The sequence below is a fragment of the Dermacentor variabilis genome, chromosome 8 (genome assembly GCF_050947875.1).
Source record: "Dermacentor variabilis isolate Ectoservices chromosome 8, ASM5094787v1, whole genome shotgun sequence".
In the NCBI taxonomy this organism is placed as follows: Eukaryota; Metazoa; Arthropoda; class Arachnida; order Ixodida; family Ixodidae; genus Dermacentor; species Dermacentor variabilis.
The window spans coordinates 34829184-34851354 of NC_134575.1; the positions used below are offsets into that span (position 1 = coordinate 34829184).

At 47.3% G+C, this 22171-nt stretch overlaps 1 protein-coding gene across 7 annotated transcripts in view; it reads left to right on the plus strand.

The window, feature by feature from the left end:
* The window catches only part of LOC142589979 (uncharacterized), a 294672-nt gene that overhangs the window by 263079 nt on the left and 9422 nt on the right, over positions 1 to 22171 (plus strand). For 6 of the 7 annotated variants that reach the window (XM_075701752.1, XM_075701753.1, XM_075701748.1 and 3 more), the window contains 9 exons: positions 3577 to 3724; positions 4468 to 4660; positions 6726 to 6950; positions 15389 to 15538; positions 17798 to 17954; positions 18876 to 19101; positions 19514 to 19699; positions 20194 to 20370; positions 21721 to 21920. In XM_075701752.1, the coding sequence (XP_075557867.1) occupies positions 3577 to 3724; positions 4468 to 4660; positions 6726 to 6950; positions 15389 to 15538; positions 17798 to 17954; positions 18876 to 19101; positions 19514 to 19699; positions 20194 to 20370; positions 21721 to 21920 (1662 nt within the window). The remainder of the gene's footprint in view (positions 1 to 3576; positions 3725 to 4467; positions 4661 to 6725; positions 6951 to 15388; positions 15539 to 17797; positions 17955 to 18875; positions 19102 to 19513; positions 19700 to 20193; positions 20371 to 21720; positions 21921 to 22171) is intronic. The other variant, XM_075701749.1, reaches the window with a different exon arrangement.

Below are 22171 nucleotides of genomic sequence, written 5' to 3' on the forward strand. Positions count from 1 at the left end.
TGGTGCCAAGCAATGTGATTTAACGTATACACGAAACTTTACTTTGGCAGGTTAGCATTGACTTGAGCATCAGCCTGCATTTGGCATTAGGAAATGTTTCATTTTCGTATCTCTTCTGCAACTCTTGTGGGATTTGCGCCAGGACACGGGGTGTTTCGAAAGCGGCACGAGCGGCAGTGTTCTTTTGGCTCGCAGATGCTATTTAGCGCCTTCGCAATGGCCGCCGAAAACCAGCTGCTGCACTCGTATCACAGTGTGCTTGCATGTCTTTGATGAAGCACCCTGTTTGTCACCGACCTGGCTTGTTCTGAAGCACCAAAAAACAAGAGTGTGTGCGACCGTAATGTTATGCAAGTATTACACCATTACAGGTATGAGTTTTGGCATTCACAACGCGTTACTTTGTATCATCTAAAGCAACGTGGAAACCTGAAAAAAAAAAGTTGAACAAAACTGAATGTTGTCTGCGCTGCAGTAGTTACCTGCAGATTTCTACCACTATCAGAAGTCAAGCAGACAGTATGATGATGCGACTGTGAATACCAATAGATAAATGACTTGCATAATCTTTTCACACTTACTCAGTATTCAAATTGACCGAAATAGAGGCATGATCATTGCCACAATCGGCCTGTAGTTTGGTTCCTCTATGTCGTCAGCCTACTTTCTTTTTTTTTGTCAAAAGGTCATCCTGAGAAGTAAACAAGGACGGAAAGGAGACTGAACGATGTGCCTTCTCTCCATCATGGTCTATTTTTTTTTCTGCTAAAGTTTTCACACCATTACATACTAACTTGATCAGTTTACCGTATAATTAGAACCTGATATATTTAGTTCAGCTGCAAAGCACGCCGCTGTGCATGGTGCCCTCTTTCCCGTGTTCGCCTTGCTAACGGTGAGCCAACAGTTCGCCTTGCTAATGGTGAGCTTACACCATACCAGCACGCCCAGGTGTACGGTACCCTCCTGTCTTTCGTCAGCTGACCGCATCCCATGCCTGCAAGTTTCCTAATCTTGTCAAACCGCCTAGTGTAATCCTCTGTCATCCTTGTCCGCGCTTTCCATTCCTTTAACGCCCATTCTGCAACTCAATTAGATGGCCAGTTATCCTCTCCGTGCATCAAATGGCCTGCCCTAATGCCCTTCTAATCTAAACTAAAATATAGGCTGTACCAGCATTTCTCTCCGTAATCAATGCCGCTTTCTTCCCGTCTCTTAATGTTAAGCCTGCCATTTGCCATTGTAAGTACACTTAGTTCAGTGGCTCACAGCCTGGTAATAAAGAAAGCCCATTCTGTCTTTTAATTCTTGTCAAGATTAAGAAGACGAATTGGAGTTGGGCAGGTCATGCATTGGAGGATGGTAGAGTATTGGGCAGTGTGATGAAATTGCAAAGCTTGCAAGCATAGAATGAAGTCAACTGATGCTTGACTGAGGTAATTGGAGATTACTGACAAGGTCCTTCATCCTGCACTGGGCATAAATAAATTACGCTTATAATCATTATGATGGTTAATGTTAAATGCGTAAGCATTTCAATGCTAACCCATTTAAGAAAAGTGTCCGTCCATCCCGTAAGGCAACCACTTTCGAGATGGCGCCCGCAGCAGCGAGCGAATTCACCTTCGTGCTACCTCTCACTTCAATGCCAACGAAGCGGCGAGAACACAGCGGTCACGGAGCTTTCATTACACACCTCACTCTGCCACTTTTGCAGATCACTTTCAAGATATGGCCCCACACATTTCTCTTCTGTGCTAAGTAAGCAACAAGAACACAGCATGCTAAGCTATCAGCAGTCAACACTCTATGTTTGCATCGCATGTCGCTTTCAAGGTGCAGCCTGCGCGGCAGTGCCATACAAACCCTCCACCTGAGTACGCTTGGTCACAGTTCATAATAGTTCGACGCACACGGATAAGGTGCTAAAGAGCAATAACAACTTATAACGATCGAAACGTCATCAGCGTACCTGGTGCCACCACCTGCAGTACTTTGCTTGCGTCATCAGTGCTCCTTGCGCTACCATCCGCACCAGTTTGTGTTGTCACAGCGCTGTCATTTGTACTGGCCTGAGCAAGTTTGATAACATTGATAATGACACCGAGCTGCGTGGAGATGGATAAGTGGCTCCATGCTTACGGAAACAGACAACTCCCAGAGGAGTTTCCCACATGCCTCTTTTTATTAAAAATGGAGGCAAGGTATTCGGGCTTAGGGTCCTTGAATTCATGTTGTACTTAACAATCTTCAAGCTTTAGCAAAAATGCATCTGGTCAAATGTAAGCTTAGCTGCGCAAAATCTAAGAGAGGCACCACTTTGGTGGCGTCCCGCACCAGTGGAACCTCCAGGAAGAGCACCGAAATCTTCTGAAGGGAAGCGATGTGGAAGGAGCGTAAGCAAAACTAAGAAGCACGTTAGTGGTGGTTGGCACGGAGTTCTCAATGCCGCGCTTAAAGGGGAACCGAAAAGGCCTTGCATTGCTGTCTAGGTATTCTGGGTCTTGCTTCCTCTTCGGAAGACTGACAGCTGTCATTCCCAGGGCTCTTGCCGCCTCTCTTATTGCTATTGCTTCGGCGTGTGCCGTTCTAAAATTAGGTGGCCTGCGTGTGTGTGTGCATGGAAGCGTCACATCATCTGTCACCAGATGAAACGAAACTACTACAAGGTGCTTCAGATGCACGCGGCTAGTTCCCCATCATTTGGAGTTCTTTTAACTTTGGCTCGTTTAGACATGTCGGTGTGATACATTGAGTGTTTTTACTCTTTTCCGGTGTCGGGTTTAAAAAAAGCAACATGAGGCTGAGAAAATACTCTCCCAATCAGTTGTCCTTCACGGGGATGTTTTACTTGAGAGTATTTTTGCAGTTTGTGTGGCTATTTTACACAATCGTCTATAACGCTGCAAAATACGGGAAGTGCTACCTCTCTGTTAAGTTGTTTGATGAAATGCCTTACTCGTGTGCTTAGACGATTGTGATCTGCTTGTTTATGCTAAACTTTACGAGCAGTCAGACTTGGTGTAGTGGCGGAAGCTGGAATGTGGTTGGAAACTGTGGTGTGCTCCGCAGGCAACCCTGGGCTCTTGTGTGCTATCTCGTGCAGTCTGTGCCCAGTTCCATGCAGTTGGCTTACAATAGCTAGAAATCTTTATCGGCGTCTTGAGCAGTCAAATATGCAACACCTCTCTCAGGCCATGACAGCGGGGAGGTCCTTTTCGACTTTGTGCTGTGTGATAACGTCCTCATAGACAGATGATGCTACAGACGGCTTGGTGTTTCAAGGCACTGCCAGCTGATTCTGTTGAAAAGAAACTCACCTTGCAGTTTTCTGTAGCTCAAAATGTGCAACTACACTTATTGTCAAAAGTATGTGAGCCGCTTAACTACTCACAAGGCCTTAGGAGTCGTGGAGTGATGTGTGCTGGAGTGTGCGTGTCATTTCTCATCGGTGCTTGGGTTATTTACGAGCGTTTCAGTTTGTCTTGCTTCATTAAGTGAGGCTTTAGTTCTGTCACGAAGCTGAGCCATCTTCAAAAATATTTTGCCTCTCTCTCTCTCTCTGTTTGCCGACAGAGGGCCAGATTCCTTTCCGGCGGACGTGCGAAGGCGAGAGCCGAAAGCACCCACCGCCCCCGCATTTCCTCATCGACGAGGACAGCGGCGGAAGCGACTCACTTGTGCCCTCCCCCGGCCAGGACTCCAATGACCAGTCGCAGAGCAGGTGAGCCTTGCCTCATCAATTGTTTCAAGTGCAGTCACACTTCACTTTGGTGAAGCTTAATTGTTCGAAGATTTTGGTTGAAAGTGTGGAGCTCTTAACCTTGCACTTATGGGAAAAAAAAGAAAACCTCACATTCGAGGGTGCAAACGTACAAAGAAGTATTTATTGGACCTTGTGCATAACAACACCAGCAGGCTGACAGACAAGGATTAGTACGTCTAATGTGGGGTTTTGGTGTCGCATAAGTAGAATGATCGAATGAGATGTGCGTAACACGAAAGTACTGGCTACTCCGTACCACATAGAAGCGTTTGTGCTTTAGTGGACTGGCATTACTCATGACCACTATGTGCCCAATAAAAACAAGACCCCCAGTGCAACTCCGTTAAGGAGTCCAAACTAGTTTGACTTATTGCGCAGCATTACCGAGCAAACGTACACTAATGTCAACCACTGAGGAAGAAGTCATTCACTAGCACAATCCCACGAGTAGAGGCACATATGAGTGGCATTCACTCGTGCCGGTGCCACGTTTCAACACTCAATTGGACGCATCTCACGGGACAATACCGCAGAGGGCGTCAACGAGCACATGGCCAGTCCACGCACGGCGCCAGGTGGAACCAGCAGTGCGGCGCTGTCGCCATTGGTTGTTGCAACAGCGTAGCTGCGAGTGCTGTTGCAAAGCTGACCACGGTTACTGTGGCCACCTTTTGAACGCTGTTGATGGCTTTGTTGTGCAGTTTGCCATCCATAGACTTGTCGGAGTCATCGTCGTCGTCCGGGACGTTGCACGAGGGTTCGCCAAGCTCTCTCTCCGCGGGCAGTCCGCGCGCTTCACCCCCGGTGGCACCGACCACGGCGTTGCCGGCACCCGTGGTCCAGGTGGCAACTGTCGCACCAGCGACGACGTCCTCGCTCTGCGCTTCGCATCAGGTGAGACTCGAGCACAAAAGGCAACCTCGCCTGAGCTTTTTTAAATCCATCGTCACCCATAACGAGCCAAAAAAAAAAAAAACGAACCATCCCGGGCGAGTGAGCGATTTGAGCGAATTGGTCAATGTTCACGCCGTAAATTCAGCGCAAGGCATCGTAGTACAAGGAGAAAATAGATGTGTTGTTAAAGAAAACAAGTACAAACGCGGTCGCTGTTGGTGAAATGTTGACGCTGTTTTCTTGGACATACTGACATTGCCATGTGTTCGCAATGTCATGTTAGTAACCCTCTCACCTTTTATGTTCCTGCGTATGCGTTCTTTGAACAACAGAATTCATTTAGTAGTCAGCACCTCTGTTTGCACTTCTTTCCTTTAACTGCACACCTGTTTTCTTCCAGCACTTTGGTGATTTGTGCTGCATTTATGTCGCGAGCAGACGGGCAAATAATTTAAACGAATATGTAGGCCTTTCTTCCGAGGTCACAAGCGGGCCGTCTCGCATTGCACTTTGTCATTTTGTCCAGGGGCCGTTACACGTCCGTGTCGGACATTGCATTGCCTCATTTGTAGGTTGCCGAAGCGAATAAAAGCAGGACGCTTTCTTCCTCCCTTAAGTGTGGCGCATGGAATTGGGGATTGTATCATTGCCTGTTAGTCTTTACGTGCCAGTGAACGTACAGCATTGTACAGTACGGTCCGCTCTCAAGACGGATTCACTCGATAGGACGGATCGCCGGTCCAGTCCGCAAGCGAGCACGACGTGGTTCTGCGTGCCGCCAGGCACCAGGCCTCACTCCTCTGCGGACTGATTAGGTGATCCGTCCCGCCGTGTGAATCCAGCTTTAAAAGGAACACCTTACTAGAACTTCGGTGCTAAGTACTAGAGATAGCGTTTTGCACGAACGCCCACAAAATAAACTCTTAGCTATGAATGCTTGTCTAATGCTACGCATCAGCGACATTTTTTTCGTCAGAAACATTGAAATCTATGAGCTATATTTTGTTGACTTCTCATTGGCTGTTCCAGTTTGTACCGTGCATAGTTGCATGATGTTGTGTGTAGAACTGAACTTCATGACAATGAAGTCACAGAGGACATCAACATACCTTTGTTACTGTAAGCATACAGTTAATTTTTATCGTTAACAGAATTTTTTAAAATCACCAGTAGCATGTGGCACAATTCTACTCTCTGAGCAAGATTGCCCTAAGAGGTGGATGATATTTGCGTGAGAAATGAAAACGAATGTTTGCTTAAATAATGAAGTCTCGCTCATTAACTTTAGACTAATTACTACACACACATTGATGAATTGTAGCTGGTGATTCCGAATCTCATGTCCACTTGGAAATAAGCTTAAGGATGACACCAGTTTCGAGATATGCATTCCCAAAGTTGGTGATCAAATCCATTCGTGTTCCAGGAATTTTTTAGCTTCAATGCATAAAAAGGCGTCTTGTTAAAAAAGGAAGTGGAACAACAGCGCCTTTTTACCATAGGTATTATGGCACGTATCTCAAAACTGGTGCTAGTTTCAAGCTTCGTTCCAAGTGGATGAGCCTTGTGAAATCACAGGCTTCTGTTCGAATATCGCAATAACCGTGCTGAAGCAATGAATTAAAATGGGGAGCAGCATGATTTTGTTAAGTTATTCAATTATGCATTTTGATTTCCAGTGTAAGTAACGTCCGCCTTCTTGAGTAATCCAGCTCAATGAGTAATTTGTGCTACATACTGCAGGTGATTAAGAATTTTTTTTAACGAAGAAGAAAGCACACCTGGCACATCTTTCACACGATGATGTCAGTAAGGAAAATCCTATCGATTTACTTTATTGCATCTTATATCTCATTATATCTGCGTTCATTATATATTGAGGTTCAGCTGCAAACGCACAAGTCATTCAGGCCTTGTATCCATACAAGTGTTGAATGACTTGTGCATCAAGTCCGTAGGATGCAAGTCCTAAATGACTGTATACGTGGATGAAATGACTGCAAAGGCAAGTCATTTGGGAGTCGTATAACGACAGACTTGTGTCTTTTTTTTTTCCCCCTTTCAGCTTCAGCAGCAGGCTGTAGCTCCCTTAACACCTCAACCATCGCCGCTGCAGTCGTTTCTGAGCTCGGGCGCCACAGTGGTGACGCCGTCGACAACGGTGTTTCTTACGGGCACGGCGGTCGCTCCAGCACAACCGCAGCAGGCAGGCGGCGGCAAAGCGGCTCGCAAGAAGTCGAAGTCAAAGGCGCAGCCCAAGGCACGCACCATCAAATTCCACGAGTACAAGGTGAGACGAAATGCACCCCGTCCATTCGTCTTGCGTTTGTTGGATTCTGTTTACCGTATTTGCCCGATTCTAGCACATCTTCCTCTAATTTAATGCGCGCCCAGTCTTTTCATGTGTTGGGGATACGGAGGCAGTCTGCACCCAGATCTAACCTGCACCCAATTTTGGAAAAAAGAAAGCAGCATGCCTCAGGTTTCTGCAATCGGGACAAGTTAGATGCTGCAGAATGTAAATTTGGTTACACTTGCTAATAGGCATCATTATCGCTGTCGGACAGCTTTCTGTCATTGCCCATGGATTACAACAAGTCAACAAACGTCACGAACCAAGTGGTTCATGGCATTTAATGTTCGACGCTTCTTGAACAACTTTGCAGCGATCATGAGCGGGGTAGCAGCCCACGCCTAGAATAACACTTCGCAAGTTTGTTCTGCGATGCCTGCAAGTCCAGTTGTAAAGTGCAGGTAGTTATTGGACGCATTTTCTTGGGAAAGAAAGGTGCACAAGTTAGAAACGGGTAAATGCTCCACTTTGCTAAAAAATAATAATTAATGAAAAGCCTGTCAGTTGAAGTCTGTACAGTATGCCAGAATGTACACTTAGTGGCACATCATAGTACATGGTACTTCGTATTTTTATTAGCAATAATGAACAGCAATAATAATGCCACATTCACCGTGGTGCTACGGAGTGCTGGTCTTTTTTAGAGTCGTTTGTGTTTGTCTTCATGGTGCTTATCTGACAGCGACAACAGCGAACATGGATGACAGTCGTTCATTTGAATCGCTCTGTTCTAGTTCATCAGCTAAATGCGCCTGCGTCATCATATATTCCAGGGCAGCCATGTTCTCATTGGTTCTAGAACACAGCGTACACAACGCACTTACAATTGGATTGCAATGCACACATCTCGCTACCAAAGTGACAACAGCATTTGCAAGCGTTCAAACGCAGCAAGCGCATTTTCTGCAAGAGGCATAACACGATAACATCGACACTTTCATGAAAAGCCATCACCAACTAAAAGCGAAAGAATGCATGCACGGCGACACACAGTAAACTCTCAGGGATTCGACAATCTGGAATCACCCTCTGGTACCAGCAAGCATGCACGTTATTTACAGGCATCAAGCTCTCATTTAATTTGGGCCTGTTTGGCCACGTGCCAGTTAATTCTGGGCCCTCGCTGATGCAAGTGCTTATCAGTCACGAGAGGACAATAATTGCCACTTCCACACTGGTTTTGTGCGAAACAAAAACAGTGGTTGCATATTTCTTCAATAGATGTAGCAAGCACTTGTTTATTTCTTTCTTGATACATTCATTAATTTGACATTCGGTTAATTCGGGCATCTCCTTTTTTTAGTCCCATGAAATTCTAATGAGGTTTTACTGTATACACTGTACACTCAAGGTGATGATGATCATTAATGACATCCTCTTTAAATTGTGGTGGCAACAAATAGTCACCTAGCCTGTGTGAGCTGATTACCTGCTACAGTATCGTAATGTAGCACTCTGCCTGTCTCTGCCTTATCTTGGTAGTAAAGTTCCGCATGACCGTGACGACCCGTCTGCATCTGTTTCCTGTTTTTTTTTCCACCAAAACTCTTAATTGTCTTTTAGTTATCTCTTACTGCTGACCAGTTAGCAATCCCATCGGCTTTTAGGGTAGGCATGTGGCGCCATCCCGTGAACAAAATATTACTTCCATACAACAAGCACCAAGTGGACCGAGTTATTCTGGAGCTACAGCACCCTTATAGACCACAAAGGCATACTTGATGAGTTAAAAAAAAGGCAAGCCAGTTTTCAGTTCAAAACCAAATTGCAATCCTTCAAAGGGTGTTCATTTTACTGATCTCCAGAGCTGCAGTTGTCACTTAAATTTGTTATACGATTATCTGCGTTGGTATGCGTTTATCTTTGTTTATCAGTGTTTTAAGGAAATGTTAACGCTTATGGGTGGCAATGAAGGGCTGGGTTTCTAAGACGCGCTTGTTAGCACATGTATTACTTGGCTTCTTAGGAACCTGCGCGAAGAAGTGGGCAACAACAAAGACAAGTATGAGCATAGATGGGGCCTCCTTTTCCTCTGATTCATCTGACAGTGGGAAAACATGCGACAACAATGGGAAAATGTTGCAGGGAAAGCAAGAAAAAAACAAAAAGACAGTGATGTCGACAACCCATGCGCACAAGCACACGTGAGAAAAAAACAAATGTTCCGGGGCAGTTTGTAGAACACGGACGTTCCTGCAGAGGCACAAACGACTCTTCCCTCGTGGGTCTCCTCACCACAGTCGCAACACTCGCAAATGCTTGATTCAGTCAGGGGCTTGAACTCCTAGAGATTCAGCAGCTATGACTGTGGCCATAGTGGCGTGGCGTCCTGAAGCTGACCATGTTTGACTCCCGCCTGCAATGGACGCATTTAGCCGACGGGGACAGGACACAAAGATGCCCGAGTGCCACGCTTTGGATGCCCATTAAAGAACCCCCAGCCGGTCGAAGCCAACCCGGACCCCCTCTGCTACAGTGCCTCTCATAGCCCATTGTGCAGTGTCAACGTGTTAAAATCCTGCGACTTGATTTAATCTTCAAGTTCTCGAAGGTAGGCTGGGGCGCTGAAGAGGCGAGCCATTCACACGTCCCGAGAGGGGAGGCCACTATTGTGTCGCCGCTGCTTGTAAGCCTGCGAAGCAGCGTAGCACAAGCATGCTCTTTCGGCAGCAGGGCACAAACATGTTTCTTCTTCTCTCTCTCTCTCTCTCGCTCTTTGTTTTTTTAACACGCTTGCCAGGAAGGCGCCTTGGCAGGTGCGTGCGAGTAAACTTGCGCGCTCTCTGGGCGAAGCCTTCGAGTTCTCAAGACGACGGAGTCGCTGAGAGGCGCGACGGGACTTGACGACGCATTCCGTCACACACGTGCGGACCTCGCGCCTCTTCTTCCCAGTGAAACACACTCGGCCCACTTTGCGGGCCGGGCCGCCTCTGGCGTCGCCGCTTATTTTCGTCTTGTTTTCCACAACTCGATGAAGCCCCCCTCCCCTTCCCCACATTTTGTGTGCGAGTCCAGCTTTACGTTTCGAATTGAGTTTATTTCTGCTGTTGCTGTCGCGCGTGCGTCCTCGCACGGCTAGGGTTCTCGCGCCGCGCTTGCCCCGGCATTGTTTTGCGTGCCTCGACCATGGCAGTACACGTGCCTCGGTTTCCGTAACTTGCCGGCAGAGGCTCCGAAAAAGCGAAACGCGAAGGGGAGGGGCTTCTCTGCGGAGAGCAAGGGAAGAGGCGTCGCGAAAGTTTATTTTGGGAGTCGAGCCCGCCGCTGCGACTGGCGGGCCGCGGACTCCTCCGTTTCCTCGCCGGCCGAATCGGTTGACATCGTGCGACGGGGGCCACCTCGGTGTACAGAGTGAATGGGACCGAGATGCACCACTGGAGTGGGCAGGGCGTGGCCGCAACGATGATTACTGGCCAGCCGTGCAATCTTGGGTATGCCGTCAACGTGGAATTTTTCGGACTCGCTAGGGGGCGCGAAAAAAAAGGAAACGTCCGAAAAATCGTCAGTCCGTCGGTTGACTCGCGCGACGGGGGCACCGTGGTGTACGGAGTTTGAATGGGATCGATACATGCATCACTGGAGTGGGCAGAGCGTGGCCGCAACGATGGTTACTGGTCAGCCGTGCAATCTTGGGTATGCCGTCAACGTGAGATTTTTCGGACTCCCTAGGGGGCGCGAAAAAAAGGAAACGTCCGAAAATCGGGCAGTCCGAAAAAAAAATGAATGCATGCGTTTTACTGCCCCGAGGGCTCGAATCGCGATGTGGGCACGTCCGACATGGCTCTAAAGGCTTGCCGGCACACCTGTTAGGCGTATCGGTGCTCGCACTGTGACGGGAGACGGCGGGTGCATGCGTGTACGACTGAGGAATGCACATACCGCGTCTCGTGACAATTGCCCCCCTTTCCACTCTTGGTATGCTTCACCGCGTAACATCTCTGTGCTGCGGCGAAGGTGACTTTCGGAAACCGGCATTATGCAGCGCGTCGTGCGTTCCGAGCTTCGAAGCCGTTGGCGAATATTACAAAGGCGGAGTTCGCGCCATTGCCAACAGCGGCGAATCGTTTCAATGAAAAACACTGCACCGAACAGCAAGAAGCTTGGTAGCGAATGTCAAAGTAGTTAGGCCTAGGGTTGCCGCGGCGGTGGCTACGGCTGCCAGCGGATGTGCGTGCGAGAGCGCCTATTCGAGGCGGCGAGATAATCAACGTGGCGGCGCTGGTGGCCTCGATTAATGCTGTTTCGGACCTGCAGCAAAAAGGTCCCGAAAATCGGACGCGCCGAAGGTTTTTTGCGTCGAAAACTTTCAGGCGTTTCTATACATTGACTCTGTGGAGTACGTGTCAGTGCCGTGAAGGCGTCCGAATTATCGGGAATGTCCGAAAAATCGGATGTCCGGAAAAGCAGTCGACTGCGTTTTGAGTGATGACACGGTGTAAGCAAGAACGAGAGGGCTTATAGGCGCAGCACTTTAGGAGTTTCCATCCACATGATTACTCATTTCAGCTAAACAACCAGCATTACTCATTTGAGCTAAACAACCATGCTGGCAGTGCTTGCAGAAACTAGCACCAGAATTTTTTCTAGTACTGTGAAACGCTGTGGTCAGTTCTTGATGATGCCGTCGGCTATCTGCAGCTTCGGCACCCAGTGCCACTGTCTTATGCTTTTGGTTATTTCGAAATTATGTGCACCATTGTTGCTCTTCACCTGCCAAGCATCGCTTGCTCGTTGCCCTGTCTCTTCCTCTGACTTACCAGTCGGTCTGTCGCCAGGGCTGTTGTTTTTGTCTTAGGCATTAGCTTGGGCATACTTTCGCAAGTTTTGAGTGTTCTTAATGTTCACTGGATGTTTTCATTCACTCAGTTAAGCTGTTTCGGGATCACGGTTTCGGGAGGCAAAGCTTCAACATTTGAGGCTCATAATGTGGCTACATAATGGCCCTTCAGCTAGGCCCACTGTCTTCTTTCGAAGCCTAGGATTGCAGATGATGGTGTTTACTAGCCTACTTCCGTTTCTTCGGCCAGGCAAAAACGGGCGAGCATCAGTGCCAAGTGCATAGTGACACGAAGCTGGCTCGAAGATGCAATCTCGGTGTCAAAATTTTAGCACTGATGAGACAGAAGTAATTGCGGCATAAATTGGTCTTAATTGGCCACCCAAGTGCACTCATGATAGCATGTATGTAATGGCGCTCATACTCGCATCGTCTGCCAAAGGCAGCAGAAGTACTTATCGTCTCCTTCTCCACTCTCCGCTTACTCAAATGCAACTCCTGAACCTATGTTCCCTCCAGCTCTATGTGCGTTGCTCCTTGATTACGCTTTGAGCGTCTGCAGCTTCAGCTGCCATTGCTGCCTGCATTTTATGCCTTTAGCTGCTTCGAACATGAACTTTTGGTTCATTTTCGGCTGCCTGCACCGACAAGGCATCAGTTCAGCTGCCAAGTGGCGGGCGGCGCTTGCTCAATAGCCCCCTTCTCTTCTTTCGGCTCACCATGCAATGTCTCACCAAGGCTCGTCTTGTCCCAGGTGCTGTCCTTGTGTCTTTTTGCAAGTACGTACTTAGAATGTTTTGATTCATTCAGGTCAAGTTTTTGCTGATTGAGATCTTGTGGGGTCACAGTCTTGCAAGGTAAAGCCTTGTGCTGCGACTTCATGATGGTATCTCACCTGACTAGGCACCATATTTTGAGGGCTGGGTTTGCAGACGACAATATTTACTTGTCCGTTTCTGTTTCCTTGTCTATGCAAAATGAGTAAGCATCATTTCCAAGCACATAATTACGCACAAGCGACGCTGAAGTCCACATGCAATATTTGAGTGTTAATGAGGCAGCAGTTGTTTAGACATAAATTATTTATATTGGCAACCCAAATAACCGCTCGCGGTGTATGTTATAATGGCCTTCGCCATCACGTCGTCTGCCAGCAGCGGCAGAAGTACATTTGCCGTCTGCTCCACCCTTCGCTGCGTCCCAGCCTCGTCCTCCCTCTGTAGCTCTCTCCTTCGTTTCTTCATTACGCTTTTGGCTGTCTGCAGCTTCAGCTGCCGTCTCCGCCAGCGTTTTATTTACGCCTTTAGTTGCTTCGACCGCTGCGCACTTTTCGTTAGTTTTTCGGTCGGTTGCGCCGTCGCGGCGTCTGTTCATCTGCCAAGTAGCGGGAGGCGCACGCTCGCTGAACCCCTCCGTTCCCTTCTACTCGCCAGTCAGTGGCTCACTGGGGCTGGCTTTGTCTCAGGTGCTGTTGGCGGGGCCGGTCTTTTTCGCGAGTAGCGGTGAGAGCGCGCCTTCCTTGGCGCCTCGCCAGCGTCGTCTGCAATCCTCGCACTGCGTCTCGCACCAGCTCCCCCTTCCCTCTCCTCGCTCGCTTGCGAGCCTGTCATGTTGCGTGCCTGGGATTTTTATTTTCTCTCTGCTTCTTTTTTTCTTTCCGTATTCTTTTTTTTCGTGCATTCAACCACACTACCTCTGCTTATTTTTGTTTGTTGTTTGGTGGTCTAGGGGTGGCCCTTTTTCGTGTTGGTAAAGGTTTAGCACGAAAGTGACCGACGAAAGCAAGGAAACTGGGAGGGTACACCACAAGCACTAACTTGCAACTGCAACAAGTGTGCAGTTTAGTTGTACAATTCTCTCTGTTAATGCACACAAATGCACTATCTTGCCCATGTTTTGTTTGTTGTTAGCTTAGGAATGGGCCCTTAGTTTGCTTGCAGTTTAGTGCTGCTCTTCTCTCTTTCTGTTCTTTTTGTGCCCACAGCTGCACTACTACATTCTCTTGTCTGTCGTTTGGTTTGGCTAGGTTAGTTTTGTCTTATTTTACTGTTTGTGCCCTGTTTTGAGAAACTTAATGCCGTGGTCTGGTGCGGTGAACTTGAGTTCCCACTCCTCTCTTTTCGTTCGGTCCTCATAATTTTGTGCTCAGCTTTGCGATAACTCTGCCTGGTGCTCATTGCGAGCTTGTCTGTTGTTTGCACAGCAGCGCAAGGCAGAGGGTCATCGAGGACGCAAAAACACGTCATGGGCATCAACTAACGACTTGTTAGTTGGCACGTGTGATGTGTGTCCTTCCTAGTCAGTATCCATGGCATTCCTTTGTTGGTTTTTTCTAACATTCTTGTGGTCCTGAAAGCTAAAAAAAAGAAAAGGCTGTACCGAATAGACCGCGAGTTCATGCTGAGGTGGTTGTTCTTTCCGAGGAAGATATTTTTGTTGCTTGCCACTTGCAGGCAACAGATTAAATTATTTCGTGGATACTAGCTATGCAGACAAGCCCTTTGACCTGTTCTTAGCCTTTGGTGTTTACATGCAATATGTTAACACGCGATTTGATTACATGTGCTAAGTGAATTTAGTGTAATAACAAGGGGTCCATTAAATGAATATAATGAACACGCCACCGTTATTTATTTCTAGTAGCCGCAATCACTAGCTTTGAAGGGCAAAGTTGCGACACAGTCACATGGGTGATAGAAAAGCACTTTCAGTGTAGAATTTGCCTCATGTGGTGTGGAAGTCACAGTCATGGTGTAGAAGCAACCATCAGTCTAGCAACATGCACTGATGTGCCATTATTTCTGGATTTCTAATCATTGGATCCCAAATTAGCTACCTTGTTCCTTGGTCTGAAAAAGATTTTTGAACATCTTGTGTCACGAACAGAGGTTAATAAGATTAAAATTAAGTCACTGGAGCTAGGAAAAGTGCACAGAATGTCTTTATCTATTCAAGTGGAAGAGTCATTTTCTTGTTTCTGTTCGTACACTTAGTAGGTGAGGAGCAAAAGTAAAGAAGGCAGCACATGTTTGAGTTGTTCACTGGAAATTGAAATAATTACAACAGCTGAGCATCAGTCTCCGAGAAACAGTGAAAGCATGAGACAGCGTTTTCGTTGCCAAAGTTGTCTACAAATTATGATCAATGTACCTCAGAATATTTTAGCCATTTTAATTGGATTTGCCTGAATTCTGAAATTAAATGTCTTCCTTCGTCACTCTTTCTTTTAAAAAAAAAAATCTAGGCTGGTCACTTATTGATGGCATTCCATACTAAAAAATTATATCTCCTTATCTTTTTGGTTGCAGTCAACGTTGGTACCAGTGTTTGTGTACTTGATCAGTTGGTATTTTGGTTTGGGATCGTTAGACAATATTGTTGGGTTCTGGAAGATGTTTCTACCCGAGTTGAAATAAAAGAAAAGGTTGGTCAAACGTACGTCATGTGCAGAGTGAAGAATACTGAAACCAAGTGGGGCAAAGAGAAAGGGCGGTCAAACGTGTGTCACTCGCAAATTGAAGAATAGTGAAACCAAGTGGGGATTTGCTGCCCCAAAGCGGCGCTACTTGACAAATCTGGTTGACGCTTGTTTGCACAGGGTCCACCAAGCGCTCAAAAGAACCAGCCAACCGCATCGGCAGCGTCCGAATCGTCATACGAGCTCCTGCTCCAGCAGCAGCAGCTCTTCCTCCAGTGGCAGCTCGAGTGGCAACAGAAGTATCCGCAGATCATCTTGCCCGCAGCTCAGGTGAGTTCCCAGTTGATATATAGGAGGTTGAGTTTGCCAGTTGCACTTTGTTGCAGCTTGAAAACATTGAGACCTACAGCCTACAGTGCAATCATCCCAGGACAACCATTGTGGAAGCAGACCGCTTATGAGGCATTAAAACACTGGCTTTGTTATCAAGCATGAAAAAAATGACATCGCAAAGATGTATGTACTACATTTCATGCTCGTAAGTACCAATGGGCACGTGGCTGTCAGAGTGGTCCTGGTGGCTGTACTTCAAAAGAAAAAAAAAAAAGTTTCCGTATTTGTTGAACTACTTTCCGTATTTGTCACTTGCGCCTCTTATCTGACACTTACGCCATGAAAAATCTCTTTGTAGATGCCTGTAATGTGCTAAAAAACTTCTGTTGACACCTGTAGTATGCTAACTCTCACTACTGAAGTCTATGCTATGTTAAACCACTAACACCTTGTTAGCACTTTGCTATAGTTGTCTATACTCTCTGTAAACATTGTCTCTCTTTATACTCCATCGTAGCGTGTCTAACTTATGCTAAAACTTTTTGTTGGCGTGTATGCAATCGTAAAACTCTACCTTGACACCTGCACTATGATGGCACTCTACTGAAGTCTGCACTGCGCTAGAACACTTAACGCACCCCCCATGCTGTGCACTGTTTGCAAATGCCGTCGGCCTCTGTACTCTACGGCAGCATGTCTGTCCTGCAATAAAGCACTCTCTTGGCACTTGCACTATGCTAAAACATTCTGTTCAGTTCCGTACACTAAGCTGAGACTCGCTGATTGTCAGCACTCTGCTAAAGCTCTGTGTGGATAGAAAGGTTCAAGGCAAATGCTCGTCATAAAACCATTTGATAGAACGAGCCTTGTGCCAGTCGTGATTTCTTCATTTCAGTCATGCTTTTGTTTCCTACACTTTCCTGGTTTTTTTCTTGCCCTGCCGCTATGGTACGTGAGGAAAACTAACCTCTTAAAATGCCTCAACCTCAGCCTCCCCATCTGGCCTGGGCTAAGTGAAGCAGCTAAGAGAAAGACAAAGGGACGCATTTCATGGTGTGCTGCCCCCCCTCCCCCCCTTTGCTGTCGTGGTGTGACCGGTTGCAGGGGGAAGTGGGGGGGGGGGGGCAGCATCACTGTGCTCGACGATTCGGGCACGATTCCAAGTGCCCGGGAGGCTCCCTGCAATTTGACACGGTCCTCCGCGGCATCCAGGGTTACGGGGTCGGGATGGCATTCACGCTCTGAAAATTGGAGCATGTGGCTTCCCTTGTCAATCTCAATTCTTCTTCTTGCCGCTCTCTCTCCTCTTTCTTGCCTGGATCGTTTAATTTTTGTCCTTGTGTGTGTCTGTTCTCGACTACCCCTTAATGACCTGCCTATCGTACACACGCAGTCTAGTTGAAATGAAACCTCTGTCTGTGTGCGTGTGTGTGTGTGTGTGTGTTTTGTAACTGGGCTTTTTACTGTTCACTTGCTTTTTAGTTTTTTTCTGTGATACTTGCCTTTGTAGAAATGCACATTTCTGCATTATACGTATATGCACACATACATTGTATGTACATGCTTTTGTACTCCATACACACAAACGCGCATACATACATTCAAACATACATATTATATGTATATTTCTATCGCTACTCCATACACACATACATGTACACATGCATACATATTATTGAGCACCAGGATGTTTTTCTCACATAACTGCTGGAAAGTTCATTCTGTGGAAACAGTTGTCTCGACTTTGTTCTTTTTTTTTTTTCGTGGCTATACACCCACGTTTAACAGATGACAAAAAACAATAGTGGTGCTTGTTTTTGTCCCACCTTTTCTTGCCATCCTTTGTCTCGTTCTGCACTGTTTCAACAAGATAGAACACCAGCTAGCCTAGCCTAATACCCTACTGCAAAAAAAAAGGAAACTAACAAAATGAAATGAGCGTCTTTTCTATTTATTTCGTGTTACTGTACTGCCATTGTCTAAAAAGACTACTTGTCTTTTACATGAGCAGCCCAAGCTAAGCAAAATAAGGAGCGTCAATTTTATTCCCAACGTCTTCCAATTAGATCATCCCCTAAAATGACACCAGGCGACATCTCACCAATTTCATGACTGTAGCACACGAACTGCAACCTCCGAGAGCCGTGTCACGGCATATGGTCCCTTTAGTCGTCTGCGAGTGTTCGCCTGCTGTTTCGTTTTTGGGATATTTGCGAGGGGCCCACAATTTTCTTTTTCTCACTCTGCCCCCCGTAGAAGCCAGTGGTATCAGAGGCATCGCAGGCGCCTGTACAGCTGGCAACCCCGCCTCCTCCGCCTCCCCCTCTGCCACCCACCGTCAGTTCACCTCCCATCACCATGACGATTACGCCTGACCTGCCACGCCAACGGTCCAAACTGGAGGACATGAAGGGTGAGCTCACCATCGCTTCATTCTTAAAAGGCTGCCATAGGTTCAGATTCAGATTTATTGGTTCCAGAAAAAAAGTAGTTACAAATATACAGACGAGAGAATACTAGTCTGGGGCGGGTTAATAATCTAGTTACCAATCAGAATGTCTCGGCTTGCCACAAGCCATGTGGTTCTCTCTGTGGGGAGAGATGAGGGAAGGTATGAGGTGGTGATGTGTTTCAAGATGAACCCGATGTGGCACGACATAGCATCGCGCAAATTTGCCGTGATCCTCCAGATTCAAGAACCTTTGAGAGGTGGAAAATCATGCCGAACCTGATCACCTGACAATGAAACGGCACCTACTCTTTACCAGAATCGTGGACCCGCACGATGCGAACATTGGCTATGCGCAAGCGGGTGTCGAATCGCATGACGAGCGGTCCGCGCTTTCGTTTGTCGCAAAGATTGGCCTTACGATAACCCACCTGCCGTAGAGATGGGAAAGCCCTTCCATAGTTCAGAGGAAAACTAGAAAGCGAAATTCAGTATGCGGTAAAAGGTTGCCTTTAAACACAGGTTCACTATTAAACTGAGACCGTATACTAACACTGAGCTGCCATCAGCAGTGGCATATTAATTTAAGTGTTCCCTTTCATAAGAGTGGACAGTACTTTATATCTTGATTTCTGTGTGCTTGGGTTACCGATAGCTTACTTGATTCTTATTATTCAATGTTAGGAGATTCCAAAGCATGCAGAGCTATGTGTTTTCTTACCCAAAATTTGTGAGCATTCGATTTTTTTTAAACAATTTCTGATATTTGATACTCATTTCAATATTTGAATTCTTTTTTCGTGATTCGATTCGATATCCAGTTCTAAATCTGCTACATGTATATGATATTCGCACACCCGTAATAACAATCCTTTGCCCATGCAGTCAGCGACCTGAAGGCGGAGCTGAAGCGCCGTAACCTGCCCGTGTCGGGGTCCAAGCCACAGCTCATCGAGAGGTTAAAGCCATTCTCTGACATCGGGTCGGCTGGAACTCAGAGCAGCGGTTCTTCTTCAGACCAGCCGGTGTCCTCCGTGGAGGCGACGGACATATCCGACCTCTCCTCCCCGCAGTCCCCGTCTCTGGGTCTTTCTCTGGAGATGCATGATGGGTGAGCGGGATTTTGGTCGTAGTCTCACATGAGTTACCGTCTTGAAACACTCCAGTGGAAGGTGAATGGCGGTGGGGGGAGGGGGGTGGGCAGTTGGTTGCTAGAATGGTGAGACATGCTTACTGGCAATACACCAGGCTGGTAACAGAACGTAGGTACCGCAAGTGTTAGTAGTGTCTATTTCCTGTGTATCAGTTCTATTTAATGCTGGTAAACACCTGGTGGCTGTAAGGGTGCTGTTCTTAATGCCGTCCGAGAAGGTTCAGTGCAATGCTATTGCTGTCAGTCCTTACCTTTTTAGCAAAACTGCAATTTCTTTTTCTTTTTAAGTCGTCGGTACCTTCAGTTTGCTGTGATGTCAGGGTCCAGTGGCTATTGAGAGATTCACGGTTGCGCTTCTCGGCAAATGCAGGAACCCGCCGTCGGTGGTTCCAATGGAGGTTGATGGAAGCGGCGACCTGATGATGGGGCAGCAGGACTCCCCGGCGGTTAGCGCCTCCGAGACAGACTTATCTGGTTCCGGAGCGGAGGACGAGCTCATGAGAATCCAGCAGAAGCGAATTGAAGAGCTCCAGCGCGAACTCCAAAGGCAAGCTGTGTCCGTGTCATTATTTTCATGTAGAGAGTTTACCACGTTTACCCGATTCTAGTATGCATCTTTTCTTTTTTTCTTCACGAGAATGACTCCAAAAATTGCCTGCTTGTTGCAGTTGGATACAAAACCAGAACCAATTATAGCCGGGTTATAGCCGGCTTAGCCAGCTCGCTTATAGCCAGCCCAACAAGCAGGGGATCTTTAATCATTCTTTTCTCTTCTAACCGTGCCTTCAAGGGGAAGCGAGTTGCTTGCCGTGCTACTTCTTCCTCGTTTCTGTTCTAATCTAACTAATGACGCCCGCTGCCTGTCAGTCAGTGTCGGTCGAACGCATTTAGCCAGATACCTTGCGCTTAGAACCAAAGCTCTGCACAGAAAAAAATGAAACAATTTTTCCGGCGCGTTGCCTGTAGGCGACTCTCAGCCAAAAAGGGTATTCGAAAGCGAATGAAGCCATTGTCATGACGGGCATATGTGCCGTTCCCCCTTCCCGACAGGTCTCAGCTTCGGTTGCAGCAGCAGCAGCAACAGCAGCAGGTGTCCACGCCGTACAGCCTGAAGAGTGTCACGCCACCCATCACCACCTTCACCCTCACCCTGTCGCCGTCGGGCCAGGCCATGGTGGCGTCGCAGCCCCAGACCACCAGCCTGCTGACGTCGGGCAACGTGGCGAGGTCAGTGCCTGCGCATTCATCTTGCAACGGAGTGAAATCACCCCATCTTCAACCCTACACGTAGTGCAAAGCGCCAATCAGAGATGGCAATAAAAATTGGTCCCAAATCGTTTGCGACCGGTTCTTCGTAGCCTGGATTCTCAGACACGTCCCTCATGTAGTCCTACCTGCAGATTAGAGACACCTACTTACAGAGCCAGTGTGTAACCGCAGCTGACATGCCACACCCTGCAGATGCAAGCTTTTTAAAACATTGTTGAGCAACGCCAGTGCAAAGACGTTTACAAATACAAATTTTAGTATCTTTACACTACGACCGCAGTATTTTTCAAGTTCTGTGGTTGGCAGGCCTGCTTATACAGCCTGTTATGTGATTTGTTGTGTAATTTCTGTCTCTTCAGGTAATCCACTCAAACCGGTGGAATCATGCTGCATGCTCCACAAAATTTAAAAAAAAAGTCATTTAGACCTAAAGAACAAGGATGACAAAAGAATTTGACTAAAGACAGGTTCAAGATAGCTGATTTCTAGCTTTTTTTAATCTCTGGGCTTTTGTTCTTAATATGCCACTTGCCTCGGCGTCTGCAGAATGTGCTTGGCCAGGTGCGTCCGACATTAAGGATCCCGGAGAAAAAAAAAATGCTATATTTAGGTCTTGTCAGCAAGAGCACCGGTGGCTTGAAAAAACAGCGACGACACAGTTGACGGCGATGGTTTTGTGCAACCGGACATGTGCCTTCCGGCCAACCTTTCTGTGTGTGGGACGAAATAGTTAGCGTCCCACGCCCTGACTCACTCTGGTGCTGGCGTGCCTCCAAACTGGTTGGTTTTTGATAGTAATGGAGGCGTAGCGCATGCCAGCCTTTACGCAGAAATAGCTGCTGAGACAGACTTCCGTTTCGAAACGGCTGCTTGAAGAACTTTCTCCTCGAGAGAAAAATACAATAATAACCAAATGGAGCAAATTTGCCTCTTCGGAATTGTAGTTAATAGGATGTTAGGACAAGGTCAGAGTCGGCGGGGCGTGCAAATTTTTGTAGCAGCTCACCAAAGTCTGTGCTGAACTGAGGCACGCAGGGGTTTTGGTGCGAATGCAAAGGTGCGCCTGGAAGTGGTAGCAGGAACCCTGTCGTATGCTCACGTCATGTTTTTGCTTGCGAAGGCTCTGTTCTCTGTAAAAGTAGCGCCTTGGACCACTAACTTACTGCATGAATTGGATTTCTATGTATAATTTTCCTTTGATGACCTTTCACACAATGGCCACTGCAGTAACCTTTGTTGAAGCAGCAGTTGCTTACCATTGCTGGCCTTATTGATGGCCTTTATTGCTTCTTGTTTGCCTCCTTGCAGCACTGGTACCGGCATGGTTGCTGCACCAGCCACGGTTGCCGACACCAAGTCGCTTCAGCGTCAGCTGCTGCAGCAACACCTACAGAACAAGATACAGCAGCAGCAGCACCAGCAGCAGCAGCAACAGCAACAACAACAGCAACAACAACAGCAGCAACAACAACAGCAACAACAAGATCAGCAACAGCCCCACCAACCAAGTAGGCATTCAAACTCTCCTAAGCTCGTTTTGCTGCAGCCTTTTGCCAATGACACCAGGTTGGAAATGCGCTTCTTCAGTTGGTCAAGACCTGTTTGTGCCAGTGAAACCCAGCCTGAATTGTCATGGCTGAGGCCATATCTGTCGACAGCGCACAACCTTGTCCTTTGTTGACAGGCTGGTGTGGCCCTCTCTTGGGCAAGTGCAGGGAGTTTTCGTGCACTCTTTCCACTACAGGGCAACCTCTCGGAG